Raw genomic sequence first — 26,937 nt, 5'->3', positions numbered from 1 at the left:
AAAAGACCTCATTACAAGGCTTAGCTTTGCATGATGCTCGTTTTTCAGCCCTTCAAGTAAGTCCAGAGCAGCCATTACTCCTTTGTGACAAGGCCAGTCTTTTCCTGATGCTACTGACTAAACGAAGAGAAAACCTTGGACCCTTCTTCAATACTTACTGCTCTAGGGAACACCCTACTTGCAATTTTATCGGTAAAGAAAAACACACACACAGGACTTTCCTCTGGTACCCAACATTTATACTTTTTTTAGAATAAAAGCAAGTGTAAGTTTACCTGAGAAACAAGTACTAACTAGATCTATATAACCTACTTGTTTCAGGCCAAAACACTGTTTGAAAGCCAACTTTCAGGCCCATGCCAATAGTGTTACATTTATCTATCCCTAATCAAGTACACAAAAGATCCCTCTGCCTAATTTTAAGTTAATCACATTCATTTGTTTTGCTGTCCAGAGAACAGAAAACTGCAATTTAGTACTTCATCTTTAAAGCGGACAAATCAATGTAGACAAAATTAAGACGCTACACTTAAGAATTTTCATTACATCATTAGGCTAGGCAACGTATACAAACTGACATATAAGCCTGAGTACATGGCACTTGATTCATTGCCCATTCTTGTTGCCAGCATGATACAATTCTACAGAGCTCGTTACTTCTTAATATTTTGCAATACTCATAAAGAGCTTTTGCAAATTTAGGTTAAATACATAGCCTTTCACAAAGAAAGGGTTTTTTAACTCAGTAAAGAGCTAAGAGTTTAACTCAGTAAAGATTTAAAATCTCCATAAGGAGATCTTGAAACCTCAAGGCAGGATTACTGGAAGCAGTATGGATTATTGCCTCCATTTCAGCCTTTTTAAAGAGTTATTCCACATGTTGTTGGAAACTTCACCCATCTCACATTCTGTGTAGTTACATATATATGTACTTGCATTCTGTTCAAATATCAACTGTTCAACATTTTTACCGACAAATTCCTAGAGTATACGCTTACTACATGACTCAGTAAATTATGAATTAATAGCAATATCTCAATATATATTTATACACACACACATATATATCAAAATACACATTGTAACACCAGACTCCACAGATCTCTCAGTATTGTTAACATCCATAGTAGCATTGAAGGAAGCCTCAGGTACAAGTCTACAGACAGCTATACACACAGGTAGTAATGCTCTTTCACAGATACATAGTTTTTCTGGGTGTTGGGTACACATATAATTCAGAGAACCTACAAGCCTCAGGCACCTGCTAAAACTGACGGCAGGTCATAGTTCCTTCACACCAGAGTCCCTCTCTGTCCACTGACTAGATGCAGGAACCTTGGATCCATATATCTGTTCTGAATGACACCCATTCAAGGCACTATTTTATGTCTTAAAATTACGGAAAGTTCACGTCGTCTGAAGAAGCATTCCAGACAATGTACTTCAGTGGGGTTTTTCTTCCCCTCCAAACTCAAACTTCTTAACGCTACCACTATATTGCAACACTAATTTCACTACACTAGGGTATCTTATTGTGGTTAATAGTCTTTACATTCCAACTTCAATTTATTACATTAGTGTTTTATTATTTCAATTTAGCATCAGAATTAAGTGCATTTAATATTACATCTTTAAGAACAACTATCAGATAAGACAGCAGTGTCTTTAAGGAAAATGAAAAAAATACAGACCAAAATATCACCAAGAATAGATTTCAGCAAAATTTATGCAGAAACAGGTACAATAGATATTGTCTGAAAATAGTTCAGGGAGATGTGTAATAGCAGTCAGCTTTTGCTGCTGTTAAGTCATTATTTCTTTTCACAGCACGTGGGATCTCTGAATATTTGCTGTTTATTTTCCTTTTAAAAAGGTTCACTTGCTCTGTGGGCAAGTTTTACAAAGTAGGAAGTTTCTATACCAAATGCAGCACATTCTGCCATCAATAGAATACCTTACTAAGGTATTTTAGTCTTAAAAAGACTAAAATAATTATATAACTATCTGGAGGGCTACATAGGTTCTTGACATTTTAATGTCTAGAAAGTAAGAAAAATAGATGGCATACTTTAAATGATTTATCAAGCCATGTTTGTCTCACGCTAGGACTAAATAAAGTATAAGTACAACTTCTTAAAACTGTCCTTTTCAATAAAAGTGTATAGAAATGCATTAAATGCAAGCACACTTAAAGCATATATATTTAAATAGTGTTAGAAGAAGAGGGAGTACTGGTAGTTAAAGAACTGACTGATCTTTATCACCATGGAAGCTGTATTCCCCAGCGACTTCAAGCACTTGGCACTACAAGTGCCTGACAGGTCTACAGTTCCCAGCTACTGCAACAACTGCAACTGGAGATGAGCAGCCAACCTGACATACAGCACAGTAACACCAGCCACAGAAATACCTCGTGGGGGGAAAAAAATTACCTCACATCCTCTCGAGTTCTCAAAGTTGTAATATTCACCAAAAATATAAGGCAAGCCCTATTTCACCACCTAAAATGTAAAGTACTTAAAAAAATTTTTTTTTTAAGAAAAAAGCCAAATCTCACTTGTAAATTACATCAGCAAAAGTCCTTTGATGTCCCCATAGCTTTCTTGGTTATCCTGCGAGGACAGATTCTTACACAGGCAGCACATGTAGATCTACTGCTTCTGGTTTACAAGCCCTACCGTTTTCGTTTTAAACACACTACCAATTTAGACCAATGGGAGTCAACATTCTAAGGAACACTCACTAGAAAGCAAAAGTAAGATGGATAAAAAAATTAATACTATAGATGCAGATACTGGTACATAACTTGCCCTTAATAAAATCATATAGAACACACACAGATCAGAGATATGAAAGAATAAAACAAAACTGTTCCAGTCCCAGCTCAAAAGTCTTAGGACTTCTTCAGGCAGCAGCCAGCAAGGAATCAGGTAAAGACTTCAATGAAAGGAAAGCAACTGCACAAGTCCATTAAGAAAGAGTGGTATTTAGCAAAGGAAAGAGAACACCCTCCACATCTGTTGCTTGGGAAATTGCTGTCTGCCTCTCAGATTTTTTTTTCCAGGCAGATATCCATGAAGCCAGACTTCACGAAGTTAGTTAGTCAGTTGGACAAGATGGGAATTAGCAAGATACCAATATGCTCATAAGAAGAAACATAACACATTATTGCAAACAACATAAATAAAAGCGCATTAGCTCTTGTAAAAGCTGTTTAATATACAAAGCAACTTTAGATCTCTTAGCTTAACATATTATGGTAAAAGTAGAGTCAGCTCTCCAATTAACAGCTTAAATTGCTGCCTCTAGTTGCCCCGCTATTCCTTTGTCTGAAAAGTGTTCTCTGCTATGAAAATAAAAAAAACCAACCACAAAACATTACCAGCAAAGTTTGCAATATAATCAGTCAGTGGAAAAGTAACTAATTTTTCGATAAAGCAACAATACCTCATCAGCCATATAGTACCTGTTGTCACCTGACCTGGATTATGTTTGCTGCAAACAAAACTGTGTGTTAACTATAGATATAAACAATAAGTTACAAAACAATGAAAAGGCAAGTTCTATCTTTAGCCTTGACAACTCAGTCTCTGGAGATTATATTAGTTCAATAACTATGCTTTAGAAGAGACCTCCCAAAAGCCATATCACAGGGAAAAAAAAAAAAGCTCTGTTACTAGTAGTACCATCTAGCCCATGGAAAAAAGAACACAGTGACTGGAGAGAGAGGCTAGACTAACTGAGAGAAAGACAAAAAAAGTAATTAATTTTTTAAACAGAAGGCAGGCAATTCATTGAATAACTTTCCAAGAAAGTGCGTGAACATCGTAATTTTTTCAGCAGTCTGGAAACACTGCACAAAATCTCCCCCACCCACCCCAAAAGGGAAATTCTTCCCTCAAACTCTAGAACAAGTCAAAACATTTTTTCAATTAGAGGTGAATGGCCATGACAGAAGTCCAAAAATGAAGGTTATGAAAGAATTATACTAAAACTGAAACAGTAATTTGTAAAGCTATAGGACTTTCTTTAGCATCACGTGCAACCCCCAGTCTGCAAAAAAAAATATGGGAAGTTGAGCACAACTCAAGCAGAGTATCAATTCTGAGAAGCGTCTCTGATTGTGCAATCTCCTGTCAAAGCTCTAGCTACATTTCTACAATAGACATTCCATCACAAGCAATCACACGTCAAACAGATATTTGAAATATGCAACTAAACAAGAACTTAACACTACTTAAGAATTTGTGCATCATTATGCAGTTTCATAATGCAAACCCTAGCAAAGCCCATGCACAACTTTTTAATGTATTGATTAAAAGAAAAAATTCATTTTCAATAAAACAGAAGATTTATGGATATATAAAACCAATGTTTTTCTATATTTATTCTTTTTTCCATGGTGAATACAGTCACAAGAATGATTTTAAACTAACATGTTTTTTTTTTTAAAAGGTAATAAAAATTCCATGAGAATGATTTTAGATATGGACAAGTTACTTCTACTTCCAAGTACTAAGATTCCTCAGAACTGAAAGGATTTTTTTACTAACAGGAACAAAACAGCAAGTTTTCCACTTTTTGGGGGTATTCGCACTGCTAATACACAACAAAGAACTTCCGCTAACAAATTGTTTCCAGATTCCAGAATCCAATGCATTAAAATTATAAGTTGACCTATAACAACATGCTTTATCCACTACCTTTAAGCAATTAAATCACAGAATCACAGAATCATTAAGGTTGGAAAAGACCTCCAAGATCATCAAGTCCAACCAACAACCCAACACCACCATGCCCACTAACCCATGTCCCCAAGGGCCACATCTACACGTTTTTTTAACACTTCCAGAGATGGCGACTCCACCACCTCCCTGGGCAGCCTCTTCCAATGCTTGACCACTCTCTCAGGAAAGAAATTTTTTCCTAATATCTAGTCTAAACCTCCCCTGGTGCAAGTTGAGGCCATTTGCTCTCGTCCCATCACTAGTTACTTGGGAGAAGAGACCAACACCCACCTCACCACAAGCCCCTTTCAGGTAATTGTAGAGAACAATGAGGTCTCCCCTCAGCCTCCTCTTCTCCAGACTGAACAACCTCAGCTCCCTCAGCCACTCCTCATAAGACTTGTGCTCCAGACCCCTCACCAGTTTCGTTGCCCTTCTTTGGACATGCTCCAGCAACTCAGTGTCCTTCTTGTAGTGAGGGGCCAAAACTGAACACAGTATTTGAGGTGCAGCCTCACCAGTGCCGCGTACAGGGGCACGATCACTTCCCCACTCCTGCTGGCCACGCTATTTCTGATACAGGCATGTATCAGAACTGATACACTCTGATACAGAGACATGCTCTCTTTTTCAAAATCTACCTGAAGAAAAAATGGTAACATGTACAGACAATGCCATTGGTGGCACAATTTTTAATTAATACTGGACATTTAAGTTTTCAAGCCACTAATAGTGACTACTTTCAGGTCAAGAAATAGTTGAACAGTATTTAAACCCAATCTCTTCTAAGCACTCTTTTTACCCTTTCTGACACTATAGTATAGTCATGACTAAAATCTTGAATGCCTTGGACTGCATGTAAAAAAGGAGGGGTATAACCATAAAATCAAAAACCTACGTGAGAACATTGTTCCATATTCAAGTACTGAAATGACAGAACAAAACCAAAGTTGTCCATGGAAGCTCAGAGTGGCTTTTTCCAATATCAAGCTTCTCACACAACAATATTTCACCATATGTAAAACTGCAAGAATACAAGTCAGTTTACCTCGTATTTTTAAGTACAGTATTTCAGGACTAGAGGAAGAGAGGAACTATTACACATTCATCAGTAGGATCCAAGACTTTTAATTTCAAAAGGGCTTGGAGACATTGTGATTTATTAGGTTTGCAAGTTCGATTAGGGACATGCAAATAAGTTTTTCTGTGTTCCTTTCAAGCCTTGAGACTCAAGCCTGAGGAAAACTAGAGCCACTGACTTCATATACCAAGAAACAAAGTATGTCCTAACATTTCCAATACAGTTGCTCAAGAATGAGACACAGACAGCAGAACTTCATAAAACAGTGGTATTCAACTTTTAGAACACTAGGTATTTTCACCAAGCTTATATACTGCTGTCATAGGGATAAAAAATACTCAAATGCCAGAAAATGTCTGAAAAACAACTCTTCCACCAAGTTTTCCAGATACATTGATATGAACGAGTAAGTCAGCTCTTCCCTAACGTTATTCTGCGCGTATAATGCTTCAGAACTTGGGAAAAACACCCCTGCCCAAAGGGGATGCAGTAGATTGGTATATGTCCTCCAAAGGCATGATTTTATTTTAGATTTAGAAGAGGGGAGAAAACAAATCTTAGCCCAAGAGGAAAGACAGCCAGGGCTGTCTGGACCATTGCCACTACCATGGAATCTTGTCAAAGTCTCTCCTGCCTGTCCTTACAAGGGAGCAAGGCCGAGCTTGGGCTGATTAACTTAATCTCTACAGGAGATGAGGGCAAGCAATATTTTTGTCACACCACAAAAACCTACCATGAAACAAATCAAAGCACTCTAACATTTTATTTTCTGTTCCTCTGTCCCACAGACCATTTTGAGTAGCTGACATTTAGTTTCTCATTAAGCCAAGAGCAAAAGTGGTGAAAACGTGTTTTCTAAAAATTAAAACAAAACCTAATAAAAGGCTATGGTAGACTTGTGTCCAACTTCTATATGACTTTTTCCCCAGCATTTGTTTTATGAAAGAATTTTTCCAGCATCCAATTAAAAAAAAAAAAAGACAATTCAAAAAAAAGCACTACTTTCTTGAAATTAAGAATTAAGGGACATTGTGATACCTAGTGTGTGTGTATATATCTAACCAGTGGTTCAAAAGCCATGTCCAGTCAGGTCAGGTAGTATCTGCTACTTCCCATTCATATAAACTCTGTTTGTAGAACACCTAATAAAGTAGGTTCCCTATTTCTAAATACTACAGAATATCAACAAGTAATATTCCAGAACATAATTAAAGAGCAGTAGTATCACCTCAATAATTCAGAGTTATATTTTTGTCAGACCTCCTGTACTTCATTTTCCAAAAGTCCCTGCTGAACCACAGAGCCAACTTCTGAAGACCTACATAAATACATGCATGTAAACAGTCATTTTGGTAACAAACGCCTGTTACCAACCATGGTCATTTTATAACTGAACATACCTACCTCGCCTCAGAGACTTAAGAGGAAATTAAGAAAACAGTTACATCTTTTGCAGTATTCAAACAAATGCACTGGCGTGGAAGTAAACTCCATTATTAAAGTTAACTAGACTCTGAATTACAGATAAGCAATTTGATTTAGAAAAGGAAAAAAACAACCATTTGGCATTAGGAAAGGTTTAATAGCAGGAAATGTGTGTGTGTTTATATACGCTCTGTATACATACATTTACACATCCCAAACAACCAACCCTTAAAAATAATCAAAAAAACCTGACCTACCGCTTTCATTTTGATTCACATTTTTATGATTGTTTGATTGGCAGGAGAAATAAGAAGGACCAAAAACTGCAACAGACACACACACTTTTTGCACTTGAAAAATTACAAGCAATTCATGACGCAAAGCTCTACGCTTAAAACAAAGTCTTCAGAGAAGACAACCAATGCAGCGTTTCATCTACTACTATCATGTCAAACACACTTGAAAAATCCCTTATTTGCATGTCAAGATACCACATTGTATGACTTAGAGTGAACAAAAAAGAACTGAATTTCCTCTCTTTATTGAATCACTGTAGATCAACTTTAAGATCGTATCATATTCAAATGGTTAGAGCTTGCTTTCTTGCTCCTTCCAATTTGGATTTAAGGGACAAGCATGTGAACTAGTCCTTTCTTAATAATTTTGTCCCTTTCTCTACCTATCAAACTATGATGTGACAAATCTCAACTCTTCTATAATCTTACCTCATTGAAAAACCTCTTAATCCATTTATTCTCTAGAAGATAAGATGACACTTAGTCCAGTTTAACAGATTCATTTAAATGCCAATTTTTTTTTATAAATGAGAATCCAGGTTAAAAGATGAGTGTATCACTTATGATACAATCAACTATGTCTCCTATTTATACATATTGCTGTGAGGAAATAAGAATACAGCAGAAGACTTAACGAGTCAAACCAAACCCATCTATGAATAGACAAGGTATTCCTTCTGAAAACCAATATGAAAGTTCATAGCTGTCCAGAAGACAAGAGCAAGAAAGTTCAGAAAAGGAGCCAAGTGGAATAGTTCTACATTTTCACATGCTGTTACTACAAAAAAGTTAATCTCGACAACTGAAAATCTTCTGAAGATCCTACCACCGGACTCACTCTGGTTCCAGACACCGTTCAGTATCATGAGCATGTCAAAAGCATATTTTGATTTTTAATTACCAAAATACCAAAGCCACCAATAAGTATGTCAAAGCCAGCAGTAAGAACTGGCAAAACCAATAATAAGATATTATAGCTTACATTTTTTATCCCACCCTCAGAATAAATTTGCTGCTTTCTGTAAAAAGGGAAAGGCATGTCTTAAAAGATAAACATAGCTTACATCTTCAATTCTGTCAAGAGTCAAATACCAACACACTGTATTCTGAACTAGTTAAAATACAAACAGAAAGCTGATGGTAAAAGGATGACTAAAAGATATCCTGATTTAACCTCTTTTCCTTGCCACACTGCAGTAACAGAGCTTGAATTTGCCCATTTGGCACAGCAGATGTTGGAGCAGCTACTTTCTTCAAAATTGAATGGAGGATGCCAATAGGCTTACATAAGCATAACCAAGAAAAGACCAAAAGCCCTAGCTGGTATTTGATTTGCTCTTTCCACTGAGTTTTTCTGACGCATTTTTATTTCATCTAATACATCTCCTGCTATAAATCATGAGACCTACCCCTCTCCCAAAAAACCCAAAATATAAAAGAAAGGTAAATTTTAAAAGGCATCTATCCAAGTACTACAGCTACTGCATGCAGCACAAGGGCAGTGGCTATATTAGTCGACAATTTATAAAACAGAGACAAGATGCTGTTGCAGTAAGACTGTGGCCTCACTCTTGATGCACACTAACCTGGGGATTGTTGCTATAGATCACCCTAACATCTGTCTGACTGTAGAAGTGAAATTCTAAAATTAATCTCTGGCATTTTTAAATTTTATTACAAAATAATAATCTGTTGAGAAAAAAACACACTTGAAATTAGAGCAATAGTCTGGGCTTTTTTTTTTTTTTTTCAATTCTTCGGGCTCCATCAGAACACCAGATTCATCCAAAAACTTCAGTCATCTTCTGAAGTTGTATTGATATGTGTACTTGAATTCAGGATTTTATGCCCAAATAAGTTTTACTGCATGAAGATATGCAGTTTAACTGTTGCTTGGTTACAGTTGACTGTATATGGTAACAATCTTTCATAATCACAATTACATGTATTACTGCCATACTCTTGAAAAAAATTATATCCCATATATATATTTATATATTCACTGAAAACTTTATTCTATGCTGATTTTTAGTTTGGAGAGTTATATACTAATTGAGCAACTTCTCACTTGAAATCATGAAACAAAACCTACTGAATGTGTAAGAACTCCTATCAGTTCCTGATCATTTTGCAAGTTTCTCTTAGCTTAGCAGAGATCTTCCCCCAGCCTAAATGGATAATTTGAACTTGTGGTGTAAATCTTAGGGATATTTTTTCCTCCTTCCAGACAGAGTTCACCTTCACTTGAAAGGTATTAAATGCCACAAAGATAAAAAATTAATTCTACAGGAGCTGCTTCTCCTATTTATTTTTTTTAAATACAGACACAATTGAAATTTATAGTTACCATTTAGGATGAAAAATATTTGAGAGAGTATCTAACAGCAGTTTATCTTTTTGTCCATTTAGAAACTAGATTTCTTGTGTATGCATTCTGTGGTTGAGTTTCCTTCATCTCTTCACACCATTAGGTTTAAAGGTTTTTCTCCTTAAGTCTGTCTGTTGGTTGGTTTTGGGTTTTTTTATTCTGACCAGATCTGATGTTACAGGACAAATGACATGAACATTGTGCTGTTCAGCATAGATATCATATCCTGTATAGTGTCACCTGAGAAAATGGGGCCTTCATAGCTACAGCTGAGAGAGCAATTTGTACACATAGTATATGTAATTACTGTGTGCTTAACTAGCACTGCTGCAAACAGATCGTTGCACTGATTCAAGAACTTCACTGATGTTTTGAAACCAAAGCCAGAAAAAGACAAAGGGAAAAACAACCAGTAAACACTATACAGGTATTTTCTCAAAAGCTTGAGAATCACAGAACCATGGAACGGCCCAGGTTGGAAGGGACCTCAAAAGGTCACCTGGTCCAACCTTTCATGGGAAAGGGACCCCTGATGAGATTATCTAGCACTCTGTCCAATCACATCTTGAAAACCTACAATGATGGGGACTCCACCACATCCCTGGGAAGATTGTTCCAGTGATTGATTGTTCCCACTGTAAAAAAATTCTTCCTTATATAGATACAAAACCACTCCCAGTGCAGCTTGTACTTATTGCCCCTTGTCTTCTCCATGCCTCCTTGAGAAAAGATAGTCTCCATCCTCTTTGTAACTGCTGTATAAGTACTGGAATACTGTGTTGAGGTCCCCCTGAGCCTTCTCTTCTCCAGGGAGACTCCTTCACTTCCCTTACAAGACAGGTTCTTTAGCCCCTTGATCACCTTTGCGACCCTCCTTTGGACCCTCTCCAGTGTGTAACTTTCACTGAATTGTGGGAACTGGAACTGGACACAGCACTTCAGGCATGGCCTGACCAGCACCAAGTGGGATGATCCCATCTCCATCCCTGCTAGTAACACCCCTGCAGATGCAGCCCAGGAACCATGCCTTCATTGCTACAGCAGTGCTCTGCTGACTCGTGTTCAGTTTGTTGTCCACCAGGACCCCCAGGTCAGCAAGGCTGCTCCCCAGCCACACAGACCGAAGGCTGTATGGGGCTCTTCCGTTATGTTGTCCCAGGTGCAAGACTTTGTGCATGTCTTTGTTAAACTTCATACTGTTCTTACTTGCCCACTCTTCCAGCCTGTCCAGGTCTCTCTATAAGATGGCTCTCCCTTCTGATGTGTCCACCTCACCACCCAGTTTAGTGTCATCAGCAAACTTGGTGAGGGTGCTTTCAAACCCATCATTCAGATCATTTATGAAAATGTTGAACAGTATGAGGCCCAGTATCCATCCCTGAAAGACCCCACTTATGATAGGCTGCCAGCCTGAGTAAAAACCACTGATCACCAAGGGATCTTTTGAGATTTTTTTTTTAAAATACTGTATTTGATGTCTCATTAAAGTTAATGCAACTACGTATTAGCAAACTTCATGCATATAATTCCTTGTGCTATTTTGGCGTCATCACACAGGATATAAAAATATTCTTACCACAGTTCCTTCTAACAAAATCTAGAGTAAGAAACTGTAATTTCACAGTATTGAAAACAAAATTCCTACCAGTTATTCTGATACTTCCACTGTATTTTCAGGATTTTTTTTATTTTAAAGGAAAATGAATCTCAGGACCTCATGTATTTCATCATATATGTGTGTATGTATATATTTGTAACTACCGTGAATGTACTGAACATAAAACTTTTCTTTCTAGCCAACTCATTTATGATGATCTCAAGTGATTAATGAAGCTTTTCAAAGAGAGGCTTTCCTGGAAGCCTGTGAAGCACACCTTCAAAAGTAAAGTAAAAGGGAGGCAATAAGGCGCATATGAATTCGTTAAGGCAGAAAAACACTACCTACTCAATATGTAAGGCTAACAAGAATTATTTCGGAGAACTAATGAACGTTATTTATTACAACCCTCAAACTAATTAGGTCAATGGAACATTTTAGTGATCTTTCCCCCTTTCCTCCAGTGATTACACTACTGGAAACTATGGCAAACGGGAACAGCCTCCTGTAATACAACTGAGCATTATCAGCTGAGCATTGGACACTTATTAGTTTATAAGTTTAACTGCAGTTTAAAATGCATACAACTTCATTTTAACAGCTTCATATACACACACAACAGAGCTCAAACAGTGAGGCAGTACTGAACTTTCTCCATAAAAAGCATCAAATTTCATTAAGCTCTTCTTAATTTTTCTCCAATTTCCCCCCTGCAAAATACAGTCAACCTCTACCACACAGTCTATGCAAAGTTAGAGTGTGATGAATGTTATGAACATTAAACTTTTCATGCTACTAAAAAAGTTAAGGCATTGTAAAAATTTACTACTTGTACTGAAGCAAAGTAATTTTTAGGCTCATGTACTAATATACACTAATACAAAGAAACTAATTTTCTTTGCTTAAAAACAGTATTTTGCAGTCTTAAGTCTATGTTCAGATAAATTAGTTTCCCCTATTTATCTATGGGAACATCTGCAACTAAAGAAAACACAACTCTAACTCAAGATACTTAGGAATCTGAAAGCAATGGCTTATATTAAAATAGCACAGTTTAACGTTGCATCTTCATCGGTATGTTATAAAGAGACTCACACTTTCCTTTCAACTTAGGTTAAAAAGTCTTCCTGTGGAGTTTTTTTTGGTCATTGATATTTGCCATATGTGTGCTTGAAGTTTGATGTCTGTTCTTCAAATACACCATGGTACTACCAGTGAAATTTCCATACCTCTTGAAAAGATTACAAACAGTAGCTTGCCTCTATTCCATCAAACCCACAAATTATGTGGGGAGGGGGAAGGAAAATACTTCCTTATTTTAGATGCAGGAAATAGAAATTCAAAACAGTCTCACAAAAAGCCTGAAGAAATCAGGAAGCCCTGACCTAAGTCACCACAGGCCAAACAAACAATTCCAACCCCAAAATCATCTTTAATTATAATCTTCCTAATTTCTCTGCCCATTTTCCAAACCTAGTATTTGTATTTATATCTTATGGATAGACAAGACTTCCTTCTACAGAAAGAGCTTCTTTCTTTGTTCTTGTACCCTACCACCACGCCATAAGTGCAATCTGGTTTGTGTTCTGCAGTTACGAATACACAAAACTACAAAAGGACAATATCACAGGCTGATACTGTACTGATGCTTCCTATTTGTTGATATTTCATTTACTAAGCAGGAGGAGAAAAGAGCATAATATGGCACACCAACTTGAATTTCAACTTCTCTGTCTTTTCAGGTGAGATTTGACTGGTACTCAAACATGAGGCAAATATCCACTGCACGAGATTAAGAATTAACTCAAGAGTCTATGAATAGACTGGATTGGCATTACTAATAAAACTTCTTTTGTCATCTGCCCAATTAGTCGCTCCTCCTCTTCCTATCAGAAGATCATTACTTCTTCCGCAGAAAACAGAAATTAACTGATCTGAACAGTGAAGAACATGAGATCTTGATAACAGACATCCCCCTTATGTATTAAAAATTTAAGCGATTCTTGTGTTTTGCCGAGCTAAGGACACAGGTCTCTTGCCCAACTTAAGCATGAGCTCTTTTGGGTAACACTGCTTCTACTTCCCTCTCAATGAAGAAAGGAGGCTTAACCAACAGCTCATTTCTGTAGCTCTAGGATGGATAAGCTGCACTTCATTATACCTGAAAACCATTTGTTTATCACGATGCAATTCCAAGGCAAGCAAGTTCTACAGAAGATTGTCTCATCTTAAGTACGAGCTTTAGCTCAAAGTTGAAAATTACTTGATAAAAAAAGATGACCCTTTTTCTGTTGTGAAAAAGGTTATGTGGATTCCAACTCCTCTGAGAAAATAATTATATTTTGTGAAAACATCCGATTACATCTGAAAGTAATTCTTCAAAAACTCATAGCCGTATTTCATGTTTTCCATGCTAACCCATCACCTCATAAGAAAAAATTTTTAAATTAAGTGTAAAGACTTGACTGATAACTCCTCTTGCAGAAGAAAGCTTACCATTTCATCAACTTCTTTCTAAAATACATCTTTGTTGGATACTGTTATTTCCTCCCACAAAATGTGAGCAATGCAACACTGCTGGAAGGTAAGTTTGCTGATACTGAAACAAACAAGAAAAATAGAAAATGAAAGATGTCCTCTTGTGGTACAGTTAGTCAACCTCTCACAAGACAGTCTGATTTGAAGGAAAATCTTCAGCTGCCTATTCTGTTTGACTCTTAAATTGAAAAATTATGTGTCTACTCCCAGGGCATCAGAAACTTGGGAAGAAACTTCCCAACCTGCAAATAAATGGTTTTAAATCAATCTTTTCCTTTTATTCCTGACCATATCTATGAGTTTGTCAAACTGCAATGAAAAAGGATCTACCAAAAATTCCTTCATTCTTTCCGCAAGAATTCATGGTTCTCAGATCCTTCCTGCCCATGAACTTACCAAGAAATATGATAGAAACTATTCTTTATATGAAGGTGAAGTTGATCTGACTCCCTTCGTTGCCAGGAGCTCAAAGAAGAGGTTGTCATGACCAAAAGAAAAAGTAAGGTCAAAGACAGTACAGCCATTCCCAACACCTGACAAAATCAATTGCACTGTACAGAAGGCAGAAAGTTACACAGGAGTCACGTACAGTGACTGCTCCTGCAGCCACAGCATCGTAACACTTCAATTTTTCCTCTAAATGGCATCTTTGGTTACAACTCAAGTCCAAACTACTGATGAGAATAGTGTGATGTATACATCACATAAAGAAGGATAAAAGCTTTTTTATAAGAGCCTGAAGGCATTTTAGGACAGGAGAGAAACAATAGGAGAAAACTTCAAAAGACGACTCTGACCTTACACTCATCAAGAATTAAAAGCAATAGAGACATTTAGTCCTTTCCTTACTCCAATCCAATCTGCCAAGTGGAATCAATGAACAGCTCTGAGTGTGCAAGTTATTTGATACACGACCTTCTTTGTGTTACAACTCTATTCTTTAGATAAATAACCCAGAATTCTCCTGAATATGATCTTCCCAGCAAGAGTCTTCACAGCTTGTTTCAGAACCACAGTGTGACTAGTTCTGAAGATTTCTCCAAGTGTCTGATTTTACAAGCCAACAGCATCTCCAAATACTTTAAGGTCATGCTACATCCAGAAACTGTATGCACAAAACAGTTTGTGGGGTATGAGGAAGGCTGTAAATTGTCACGAGCATTTTAGTAACAGACAGAATACAAAAGGTCTTCCAGGAAGCACACTATCTATTCTCTACAGAGAGCACCTACCTTCTTAATCACATCTCCAATTCCAAATTCAGGGCACGGAGCCAACAGAACCAAAAAAAAAAAACCCAAACCAAGCAAACAAACACCCCCCCAAAAAAACCTCCACCCAACAACACACACACACACTCACATCAATAGTTCAGCTTTCACTCTGTAGCCCTCCATGCATTTTGATATTTATATCTCCATCTTTGCTCTACTAGTGTTTACAACAATAGCCCCTGTTTCAAAAGCCATTACAATTGTTGCCAATGTTAGCACAGCAAAAACTTTAAGTCCTAGTAAGTCTACCATTTGGCTGGCACCATTTTTGGCCTTATATTCCTACAAAAGAGGACATATAGCATGTAATATCAGGTTTGAATGGTCCCAAGACCACCACAGACCGTATCATTGGTATGCTGGCAATTGTTTTAATTGCAAATTAACTTAGTAGTAACTGGAGTTTAAGGAGGACAGCAGCTCACAGAAGATGTATTAGAGCAATAAACAAACTGCTAGGTAGATTGAAGTGGCAGAAGAATCTTTCCTCTTTGCAAAGGGAAAATACATTCTCTCAGCTTAATACTGACAGGATTTTTTGCATGCCTACAATCGAAGCTACTTTCCAAGAAGAAATTAGTATAATAATAAATCGGTACAATAAGATTTCATAACCAAAAAGTGCTCATGAGCAAATTTCATGATTCCAACTCCAACGTTGACAGCAGTGCATAATATCAAGACGAAGTTATGAGGCACCAGTATTACCTCACCTCTATTTTCAACTACAGCTTCATGGTATTATTCTGTGCAACCTGGCATCTGTGAAAAGGCATGGGGCAAGCATAACCAGCATAACAAACTCATTGTCCTACCCTCAGTCTCACTCCTCCCTAAAGGATCTTCTCCATCCACTCCTACTCTATAAGAGGTTTACTCCCCTCCTAAGTACCTTAATATAAAGTTACTCCACACCTGTAGTCAAAGGCGTTCCTAGATCTCATTTGTGGAATTAACGTGCTGGACTCTAGTCATCCATACTCCAGGAAGATGCCACTAGTACTGACATCTTGCATTTCAGCTTCTACCACAGGCAGTCTCTCCTCCCTCTTCACATATCCCCCAGGGACAGGTTCCTGTCCCATCACTATCAAAAAGTCTTCCACATTCCCATGCCAGTAAGAAGTCCTACCCAGCCTCCTTCACTGCTTGTCAGAAGGAGAACCATGTAAGCACACAGATACAGAAAATGCTACAAAGTATCAGAATCATGAAAAACTGAAGTGGCACTACTGGAGTGTAAACTGGTCATTAATTCTTTCTTTTTTCCTCCAACAGAAAAATTCTATGTCTAATTTGTTTCAACTGCAGTCACGAACTAAATTTAATGAGCTTACAAATCACAGGAACTTTTCCCTCAAATACAAACCCTTACGCTTAAAATCTCCAAATCTACAATGTCCTCCACACAGAAAGTTCCTTCTGGTCTTCTGCAGCAGATGCCTTTCAGAAGAAATTTATTTGGTCTAAAAAGAGGTTTACTGAACAAGTTAAGAAGGCCAAAACACTTAGAGAACTCTGCAAATAAATGCAAAATAAGTACTGCTGACTTTTCTGTTCAGTTTTGGTGCATTATACTCTCCACTATGAAGCATCAACCAAGTAAATGTACTGCTGAGAAGTGGAAAATTACAGGTTGCCCAGAGAGGTTGTGGAGTCTACCTCTCTTGAGATACTCAAAAGCCAGGCTGGGCAATGTGGTAGGTGGCCCTGCCAGAGCAAGGGGGTTAGACAAGACAACCTCTAGAGCTCCCTTCCAGCTTCAGTCACTCTGTGAAATAATAATCACTTGTATTCAAAAGTTTACTTTCGCTGTGGACACAGTATTAAAAAGGCAGACATCCAAATCAGCTTCCAAGAAGAAGAAGAAACAAGTTTTTGGGTTTTCTTTAGACACCTCTAACCAAAATATGGAAATAAAATAAATAACCTGCTTTTATTTAAAGTTCTCCATTTTCTTGGAATAGTAAGCACAGTACATCTGAAGAGGAGACAGCAATGTGCCCAGGTGGCCAAGAAGGCCAACAGTATCCACTTGTGTTTCCAGATCAATTATAAGTTCTGTAGCCCAGACACACACAAGATAGAATCACATTTAGGTAGCTCCAACCTACAATCCAAAATAAAGCCTTAATTTGTGCAATGCAGTTTTTACAGAGGTTTCCAAGCACCAGGTCTTTGCATCATCTGAGACCATGCAACTGAAAAAACAAGAAAACTTTCATATATTTCTCAACTCTATAAAAGAAAGAGAAAAATTAATGCATATAAGAAATTTAAGAGGGAAAGCTGAAACAAAGAAATCAGCAGTTGGATTTAAATTAGGACCTATTAAAAAAGGGATCTTAAGTACTGTCCCCACGACAGTTTGTATTGTATCAATATTGACAGGGAGTGGCAATCTTTCAGTCAAAGTCAATCCTTTACAAGATTTTGAGTATCAGAATAGACTTTGATCTGTGCTCCAGTTAGAAGCTGGTACTGATCCTGTGCTGGTTCTCCCCTAGCAACATGGGTAGCTAACCGGACCAAGCAATGGCTGCTTGTCTAGACAGTCTCTAGACTGCTGTATGCTGATGCGCCACAGCATGTTATACTCTGCCAATGTTGTTTGGGTATCCATCAATACTGAAAAGCCCAAGAAGAAACCTGCCTAGAGATTACACTACAGGAGATCTAAATCATCTCAGCAGAGCAAAACACTACGGACAACAATAGCTCCAAATGACTTTTCTTCCTCACAAACATCAAGTTTCAGCTCTTGTTCAACCACTGTTAATTCAGGTTTTTATTTCAGCAAGATGGTATTATTTGCATTTGCTTTAAATAAGCTATAACTGGGTGTTGTCTGCATAGTGCTTACAGTTCTACCAATACTGTCTCATCATCCTTCTCGCTTTATTGCTGCTTGAATGACAAATTACAGCCGAGACAGAATAGTTTTCAACCATTCTCTAATTTTGTTCTCAAAGAAGGAAGTTGAGTTTTTCAGTATCTCCATTTGGAACTGCAATTTCTTCATGACAAAGGAGTTTCAATAAATAGCATCAAGCAACATCCACCAAAAAAAAAAAGTTTTTAATTATATGTTTTGAGACCTCTCAAATTCAAGATAAACATCCTGTACGGAGACAAACATCTCTGTATTCCTTGGTAAGAGACCTAATAGAGCTTCTTATTTTTATGTAGTACGAAAGTATGTCCTAGGGAATTCTGCTAACAGGAACTGTGAGGCCACCAGTATCATCTGCTCACAGTGCTTCTAAATATTTATTAAATACTCAATCAGTGGCTCCTGAAGCTATCATTGTCCTCAAAGATTTACAGACCAACAGGTTGATTTTCAATTTGTCTAACAAACAAATTCCAGGTGTTTCCCTCTTCCTTCCCACCACCCTCAAAAAAAAAACAAAACACTCTACAGTTGCCAGGGAAAAGGACATTGTTTACAAATATTTTTAATTGATAAAAGCATTTATAATCTACTACACAGTTTTGGGGTGGGTTTTTTTTTTTTAATTCCTCTTCTTGAAACACATCTAACATCAACTTTTTATTATCATTCTTGATTAAAACTTTTTATAGGAAAAAATAATTATGCTCCTACAGCCTCTACTTTTATGAGCAGAAGAATTGGCTAAGTTAACTGTTATGCCTGTATAAAACCTACCCTACATTGTGAATCAGACACTAATATTTTGACAGCTCCACCATCTCTACTGTTAAATTTCTAGAGGCTTAAAAAAAAAATATTTAAAAAGTCTTCTAAGAGATGCAACCTGAAATGAGAATCCACCATGTTACTGCATTTCCAAAGCCAACTTATATCACAGGATCATTAAGGTCGGAAAAGACCTTTAAGATCATCAAGTCCAACCATCAACTCAACACCACCATGCCCACTAACCCATGTCCCCAAGGGCCATGTCTACACATTTTTTTAACGCTTCCAGTGATGGTGACTCCACCACCTCCCTGGGCAGCCTGTTCCAATGCTTGACCATTCTCTCCGTAAAGAAGATTTTCCCTAATATCCAGTCTAAACCTCCCCTTGGCACAACTTGAGGCCGTTTCCTCTTGTCCTATCACTAGTTACTTGGGAGAAGAGACCAACACCCACCTCACCACAAGCCCCCTTTCAGGTAGCTGTAGAGACCGATAAGATCTCCCTTCAGTTTCCTCTTCTCCAGACTGAACAACCCCAGTCCCCTCAGTCACTCCTCATAAGACTTGTGCTCCAGACCCCTCACCAGCTTCATTACCTTCCTCTGGACATGCTCAAGCAACTCAATGTCCTTCTTGTAGTGAGAGGCCCAAAACTGAACACAGGATTCGAGCTGCAGCCTCACCAGTGCCGAGTACAGGGATACAATCACTTCCCTACTCCTGCTGGCCACACTATTCCTGATACAGGCCAGGACACTGCTGGCCTTCTTGGCCACCTGGGCACACTGCTGGATCATGGTCAGCCGGCTGTCAACCAGCACTCCCAGGTTCTTTTCTGCCAGGCAGCTCTCCAGCCACTCCTCCCCAAGCCTGTAGCATTGCATGGGGTTGTTGTGACCCAAGTGCAGGACCCAGCACTTGCCCTTGTTAAGCCTCATACAGTTGACCTCAGCGCATTGATCCACACTGTCCAGATCCCTCTGCAGAACCTTGCTATCCTCCAGCGGATCAATACTCCTGCCCAACTTGGTGTCATCTGCAAACTTACTGAGGGAACACTCAATCCCCCCCATCTAGATCATTGATAAAGATATCGAACAAGACCAGCCCCAAAACCGAGTCCTGGGGCACCGCTTGTGACAGGCCACCAACTGGATTTAACTCCATTCACCACGACTCTGAGCTCAGCTGTCCAGCCAGCTCTTTACCCAGTGAAGAGTGCACTTGACTAATTTTTCCTTTGATTAACATACCAAGTTTTATATTTCATTATTAATTTTACATCAACCTATATTTCATAATTCTTAGTGATAAGCAATATTAACCTGCAATTATAATCCATTTTGCATTAAAAGCTTGGATATGGTAACTTGAAGACACGGAATTTTATTTCTAGGTCAGCCAGAAGTCTTATTTTAGATCAAATTGCAGAATGGTTTGGGTTGGAAAGGACCTTTAAAGATCATCTAGTTCCAAACCCCATGGTCATGGCAAGGACATCTTTCACTAGATCAGGTTGCTCAAAGCCCCATCCAACCTGACCTTGGACATTTCCAGGGATGGGGCATCTACTACCTCTTTGGGCAACCTGCTCCAGTGTCATATCACAGTGAAAAAAAATTCCTTGTTATATCCAATCGAAATCTACCCTCTTTCAGTTTAAAAACGTTGACCCTTGTCTTGTCACTACAGGCCCTGGTAAAAATTCACTCTCTGCGAGAGGAGAGAAACATTCATATATTCTCTCAGAATATCCCCAAGTCCTTCTCTGCGGGGCTGCTCTCAATCCGTTCAACAGCCAGTCAGTACTGATCCCCAGTTCAAGCGCAGGACCTTGCACTTGGATCTAAAGATGTGTCCAAAAGATTTAGTCAGTCATGACATTTCCCCTTACTTTAAACTACCTGCAGACAATTTACAGCATTCCGAAGTTGACACTCTGTGAATGTTCAAACTCTGCTTTTTCTATGCATGAGCTTCATTAGGAAACGAGTAAGCTTCTTAGATACCAAGTTTCTCTAGCATTTTATCACTCAGGTTCTAAGAGCAGAGTTAACATGGTTTCAGTGAAGGCGACTTTCGACAGCTGTTTTGATAGATGAGACCTTATGATGTAAAGGTACTTTGTGTTATATACTTTACTTATTTTTTATTTATTTACCAAATCCCTAACCACAAGGTCTTTAGAAATGCTTTCTAACAAGCTAAGCAGAAGGGGGGAAAAAAAACAGAGTGACAGCAGAGAGTAAGAACTCCAAATCCCAAAGGTAACGAGATCTTCTCACCTTTTCCTATGCAAGACAGATGAACATGACTTCATCTGGCTGAGTATGAAATAGACAATAGACCTAGGAAGAACAGGTGAATCAAGCTCTGTACTTGTGTATTTTTGGTGCAACAAAAATGGAAACCTCTTGAGACTAGATAAAACAAGTTCGTCACATTCAGTGTTTACTGTTGTCAGTTAATTTGAAGCCAAACTGCTGAACAAGTGAAACATTTGACAGCTTTGAAGATTAAGACCATCAAAGGCTGAAGTTTTAGAAATCAACTACTCAAATAATTGACTAAGTACTTGAATAACTGAGTTACTCAAATGTCTACATAAAACATGAAAAGACTCTTCATGAGTTATTATCAGAGCAGAGAGAGCATCAAAAAGCATTTGCATTAAAATTTACCAGTTATTTTTTAATCAAAAGCATAGACACCTTCAGGTCAAGATTCCCCCCATCCATTCACCTGTCACACCCCTCTTGCCCACTCTCCAAAAAACTGCAAACCCATAAACGCCAGGGATTTAGCACAAAACAGAAGAGTAAGAAATCTGCTTTTACTCCAAAATTGTTGTACAATTAGGCTCATTGAATACTACTTTCCACTGCTTAATATCGTTAATGAGACGCTAAGCTCAAGTTAATAGCTAGTTACTTAGAGTGCCTTTGGCTCTACTCAGCACACCTATGGTATTCACCAGTATCTGATCATTACACATCCTAGAGTGTCACTACCTAACACAGCCTTCACAGTCTTCATACATCTTTTTAGGACTCCTAGTACGTGGTATTTTGAGAAAAAGCACTACGTTATGGTGTGGCACATGCTTTACACCAAACTTAGGCTTTGGCCTCCTTGTGGCATATTGAAAGAGACAGCCTATCTATGATTTCCCAGCCCAGTACTAAATCAAGTGCATGGAAGTCCCAAAGAAACAAACAAATTTAGTTACAGGTAGTTGCAACCGAGCCCATTTTTTATTAAAGTTGCATAAAACAGAAAAACTAAACACAGCTCTCTCCTGCACCTCAGCTTCATGAATTTCCTTCCTGCAGCATGTAAATTGAAATTATATAGTCCTCAGCGTGTCTTTTCCGCCTGCTCTGTTGTCAGCACTCTTCTCCCACACCCTCCTGAAACGTGCCTTCCTTTCTATCAGCCCCCCATCTTCTTTTCTTAGTGTTCTCATACTACTTCACATATAAATTTAGAATCTTTCTAGCATACAGAATCTAGCTTATGATGTTTACAAAAAACAAGATGGTTACAAAACTGATTTAAAGGTTATTCCATGCCTGCCTTCTAGTCTACAGGGGCTACCAACTGATGGGGAAAAAAAGAGTAAAACAGAAGCAAAATCAAGTAAAGCTGAAAAGGTTAAAACCATCCTAAGAGAAACCAAAGGTGTTGCTTGGCTGCTGCTGCTTCTCCACACAGACAAAAAAACATGTTTCTTGAATCTAAAGGAACTCCAGCATAGAGTATAGAATATCAGATGCTGAATTTAAAGTGACTGTGTATCAGTTATTAATATATTTTCAGATACACACAGTTAGGCAACACCTTTGCTCAGGAAAAGCAAAAGCAATTATAAATAACATCAATTCACAACTTTAATCAAAATAAAAGGTCTTCAGATTCAAAAGGTTTTATAAAAAAGGATTCTTTTTTGTGTAGTCTGATCATAAAAACATTATTTTATTTTATTTTTAAGTGTAACGGGCCTAAAGCCTGACAAGTCTCCTTCTTTAATCAGGGGCTGTGAGGATGGGAAAGGGGTGTTCACCTTCAAAGATATTTTAAGTGCAGATAAATTACACCTATACCTAAGCATTTCTTCCTTAAAAACATACTCACATAGATTACAATGGATTTGATACATAAATAGTACCTTGGGCCAAAAACGATGCTTATAGTGTGAATGATCACACTAAGAACTGGTGTAAAATATTTCAACTCTTCAGAAAGTGTTAGGATATTTAAATTCTGTAGAGAAGAGCCCAAGAACCAATTCAGTACAAGAAATATGAAACAAAATAAAAGCCCATCCAGAGAGTGATATAGTGACCAACCACACAAGGTTAACCTACCAGCTGATTTCTTCAGAGGAAGCACTTTCTTTAACTGGCATTAACTTAAAAGAACAGTATCTGTAACTGGGGCTAGCTAAAAAAAAGAAAACACAACCAAAACCCACACAAAACCATTGATTGATTAATTCTGATGACTATACCATAAGAAGCTGCCTTTAAAAGAAATACACAAAGGTATGCCCAAAAATCTCAGTTTTCTAAAAAATCATCACTTTAAAGGACATTCTTAAGATCTGAGATGGAAACACATGTTCTAAAACTTTACACAAGCATAAGAGGAAGCATCCCAACAAGTGCATTCCCAAACTGACTGCAGTTTAGCTCCAAATCGCAATTAAGGTAACTGAAGAAGGACAAATCGTTAAACTGATTAAAAGGTGAAGGAATACCCTTAAAGACACTATCAACTGCATGTTTGATACCTGCAACCTCCCTACTATCACTGTAGGAAGGTCCCCATAGTATGGCCAGCATTAAAGCACATGCCAGCAAACTGAGTCATGGTTAACGTAAAACTCTGGACTTACGTGGATCTCTACTCTTGACATCTATCAACAGAAGCTGCGTGTAGAAATGTCAGATTTGACAGTAGTCTTGAGTTACCACAATTGACACTATATCCTAAGCAGCAGAACTCTTCTCATTAACTGTGGTTCAGAGATGACAGATACATAAACTAGATCGAAAGAAGTAAGTTAACTGGAAGATGCAGTGCTTTTTTCCCTTGAGGCAGCAACATCCACAAGGCTCTGCCTTTATTCAGGGTTGTAGGTTTGACCTGTCAACACTTTAGAAGCTCACAAATCAGTAATAAACTAAAAAGACTACATAATATCATGAACTTGTACAGATTTTTTCATTAGATTCTTTTCACCTCTCCACCGTCTTATGCTCAAGCGAGCTTTCAAGAGCCATGCAGCAGCAGATGAAGAATGACTATTAAGAGCTATCTCCACCCCCACACCTCCCTTCCCCCCAAACCCAAATGTCAGAGTTCATACTAGGAACAAATTCAATTTACTTATTCTCCTCTCTGACAACAGAAAGGCAGAAAAAAAATACACTAAAGAACTTTTATGACTTGCTACAAAGAAAAGAAATTCTCTACTTAGCATAAAAGCACAAATTACAATTTGCTACTATTTAAGGGCATCTCTAGGCATATCTAAGTACCCAGCTACACCCCCAACAAATTGGTTTGATTTGACATACGCTTTATTGAGGTACTTTTTATAATCAGCATTAAAGTATCATCCATTTCCGTCAAGCAACTAGCAAACTATTGGTTTTATGTCAGGAAGGGTTATGGTTTGCTTTATGATGCAGTTATAACACTGACAGTGCTGGAGATACCCATTGAACTACCAGGTACGATCAAGCAAGCAGCCCTCTATTATCCCAGGCCTAGCGCACCAGCTACTTTAAAATGTGTTTAAGCCCCTACCATGACTACACCCCCACCTGTAAGGGCTAATTAATCTTACAGCTGTTTTACACATCATTAGTTAGCATTTGCAAACGTCTTCGCTAAACAGGCCAAAGTCAGAGCTGCAGTGCTTAACCGCAACATATAAGACCCACACTCTTAAAAAAAGTTCTTGAAGAGGGAATTGGTATATCAGAGCTATTTACAGCCGTTTGCTCACACACAGGACTGGCATTCACGAATTACGCCTTTGTACAAAGTGTCCACCGCCCCGTATGATGATAGCCGGTGAAGAAAAGAAAGGTGCACGAAGCGAGAGAGATGACAAGTCTGAGGCAGGACTGGGCGGGCGCCTCCTTGGCACGAAAGCCGCTCTCCCAACACAGAAATCCACGCACCCTCAGCTCAACGATGAGTAAACAAAACACCAGCGCGGAGTTAAGCAGGGTGGTGACTCAGCCAGGAGTGAGAGATTCAGTCCCACAGGGTAAGAAATTCGGGGAGACGGGACGGGGGACACATCGGCGCTCCCTACTCACCAGCAAACAGTCCACGTTCACTTCGGATTTGGGGTCCTTTAAAGTCACGTCGATTTTTTCAAACCGAGACTCAAAACTTTCTCCCGTCGACATGTTTCCGGAGATAAAAAGTTTCCCTTATTCCAGAGCAAAGTAAGGTTAAAAATAATGAAAAAGTAAAAAACAGGAACAAGCGAGCACAAAAAGAGAAACCACACAGCCTATACCAGGCTGAGGAGCGCTTCCTGCAAAATCCCTTCAATCACAGAAGTCTCTGAGGCAAGTCCCCCTCGCTGCCCCGCCAAGGGGGGAGAAAACCGAAGGAGAGTGCCTTAGAGTCCGCGGCGGGGGGGGGGGGGACGGGACGGGACGGGGACGGAGCGGGGGGGGGACGAGGCTGCTTCTCCCCCCTCCTCCACGCACGCACTTCTCCTGGACTGCTCACAGCTCTGCGGCAGCAGGTTTCCTCTCCCTCCCTCCTCTACTCGGGCCCCAGCGTCTCAGCAACCTCATTTTCCCAACCGGGGAAGCCGCCCTGGGAGCCAGCGTAGCGGTTCCTCCTCCTCGCCCTGCAGAAGCGGCGGCGGGTTGGTGCCAGGTTCCGAAGCGTCGCTTTCTTTCCGAAAACCAGACGAAATATCAACAACAACAGAAGAGGAGGAAAAAAAAAAAAAGGGCAAAAAAGTCTGCAGGCAAACCAAAGCAAAAATGAAAGAAAAAAAAAGTAGGAAAATCCTCTCGGCGAGGTGTCTCAGGGCCCTGGGATTGGTCTTTCCATTAAGCACAGAGCGAGGGAGCCCGGGGAGGGCCGGGGGGAGAGGCTGCCCCTCTCCTCGGCTGTGCTCTGCCTTCTCCGGGCGGGCGGGCGGGCAGCGCAGGGTTGCCAGCTGCGCGCACAGGCCGTCCCGGCCCCCTCTGCGGGTGCCCCCCACGGGCAGGGGACGAGTCCCTTCAACGGCGGAGCGACGGCAACAGCATCTTTCTTCCTTTCTCCTCCTACTCCTCGCTGCGGGGCCGCCGGCAGCTCCTCGCCCCCTCCCGCCGCTGCCAGCGCCGGCTCCGCTTCCCCCCCACACACCTCACCGTTCTCTCCGCCTCACGTACGAGACGGCAGCCGGACCACTTCAGGACCGACCCGAGATTGCAGCGTGAGAGGGAGGAGGGAAGGAGGTGGCTTAAGGGGAGGGGAGAGCGTAAGGTCCGGCCGCGGCAGCTGTGAGGAAACCTGCGAAAGACACCAACATGTCCGCCTTCCTGTTTGAACAGTCGGGGGGGGGGGGGGGTGGCTGGGACGGAGGCGCAGGGCGCATGCGCGGAGGGAAAAGGCTCCGGCAGGGGCAGGGGCAGGGAGGGGAAGGAGGCAGAAGGTATGCGCGCGCGAGGCGGGGGCGCGCGGCCGCCGCTACTTTCCCAACCCCCCGCCCTCCCCCTTCACCCGCCGCGCCGCCGCTCAACGGTCGGAGGGGGCGCGCGCGCGCCGCGCCCGCGAGACGCGGGGATGGAAAGGGCGGGACCGAGTGGGCGGTGCGCGCCAAGCGTCCGCGGGGCGAGGGGGGCGCGTTGGAAACGGCAGCGGCTCCAGTGAGGGCGGGACGGGTTTGACAGCCCGGCGCTGGGCCCTTCCGGGGGGTCGGGGGCCGGAGCGCGCCCC

At 39.8% G+C, this 26,937-nt stretch overlaps 1 protein-coding gene across 1 annotated transcript in view; it reads right to left on the bottom strand.

Moving 5' to 3' along the window:
- ROCK1 (Rho associated coiled-coil containing protein kinase 1) overlaps positions 1-26,400 on the bottom strand; it is a gene marked incomplete at its 3' end in the record, with an annotated part of 86,894 nt that extends 60,494 nt beyond the window's left edge. The window contains exon 1 of the mRNA XM_082015085.1: positions 25,308-26,400. Within this exon, the coding sequence (XP_081871211.1) occupies positions 25,308-25,400 (93 nt within the window). The 5' untranslated portion in view covers positions 25,401-26,400. The remainder of the gene's footprint in view (positions 1-25,307) is intronic.
- Between the last annotated feature and the right edge of the window lie 537 nt (positions 26,401-26,937).

The sequence above is a fragment of the Phaethon aethereus genome, assembly GCF_964289735.1.
Source record: "Phaethon aethereus genome assembly, chromosome: 2".
Classification (NCBI taxonomy): domain Eukaryota; kingdom Metazoa; phylum Chordata; class Aves; order Phaethontiformes; family Phaethontidae; genus Phaethon; species Phaethon aethereus.
This window is presented reverse-complemented; position numbering and strand designations above follow the sequence as displayed.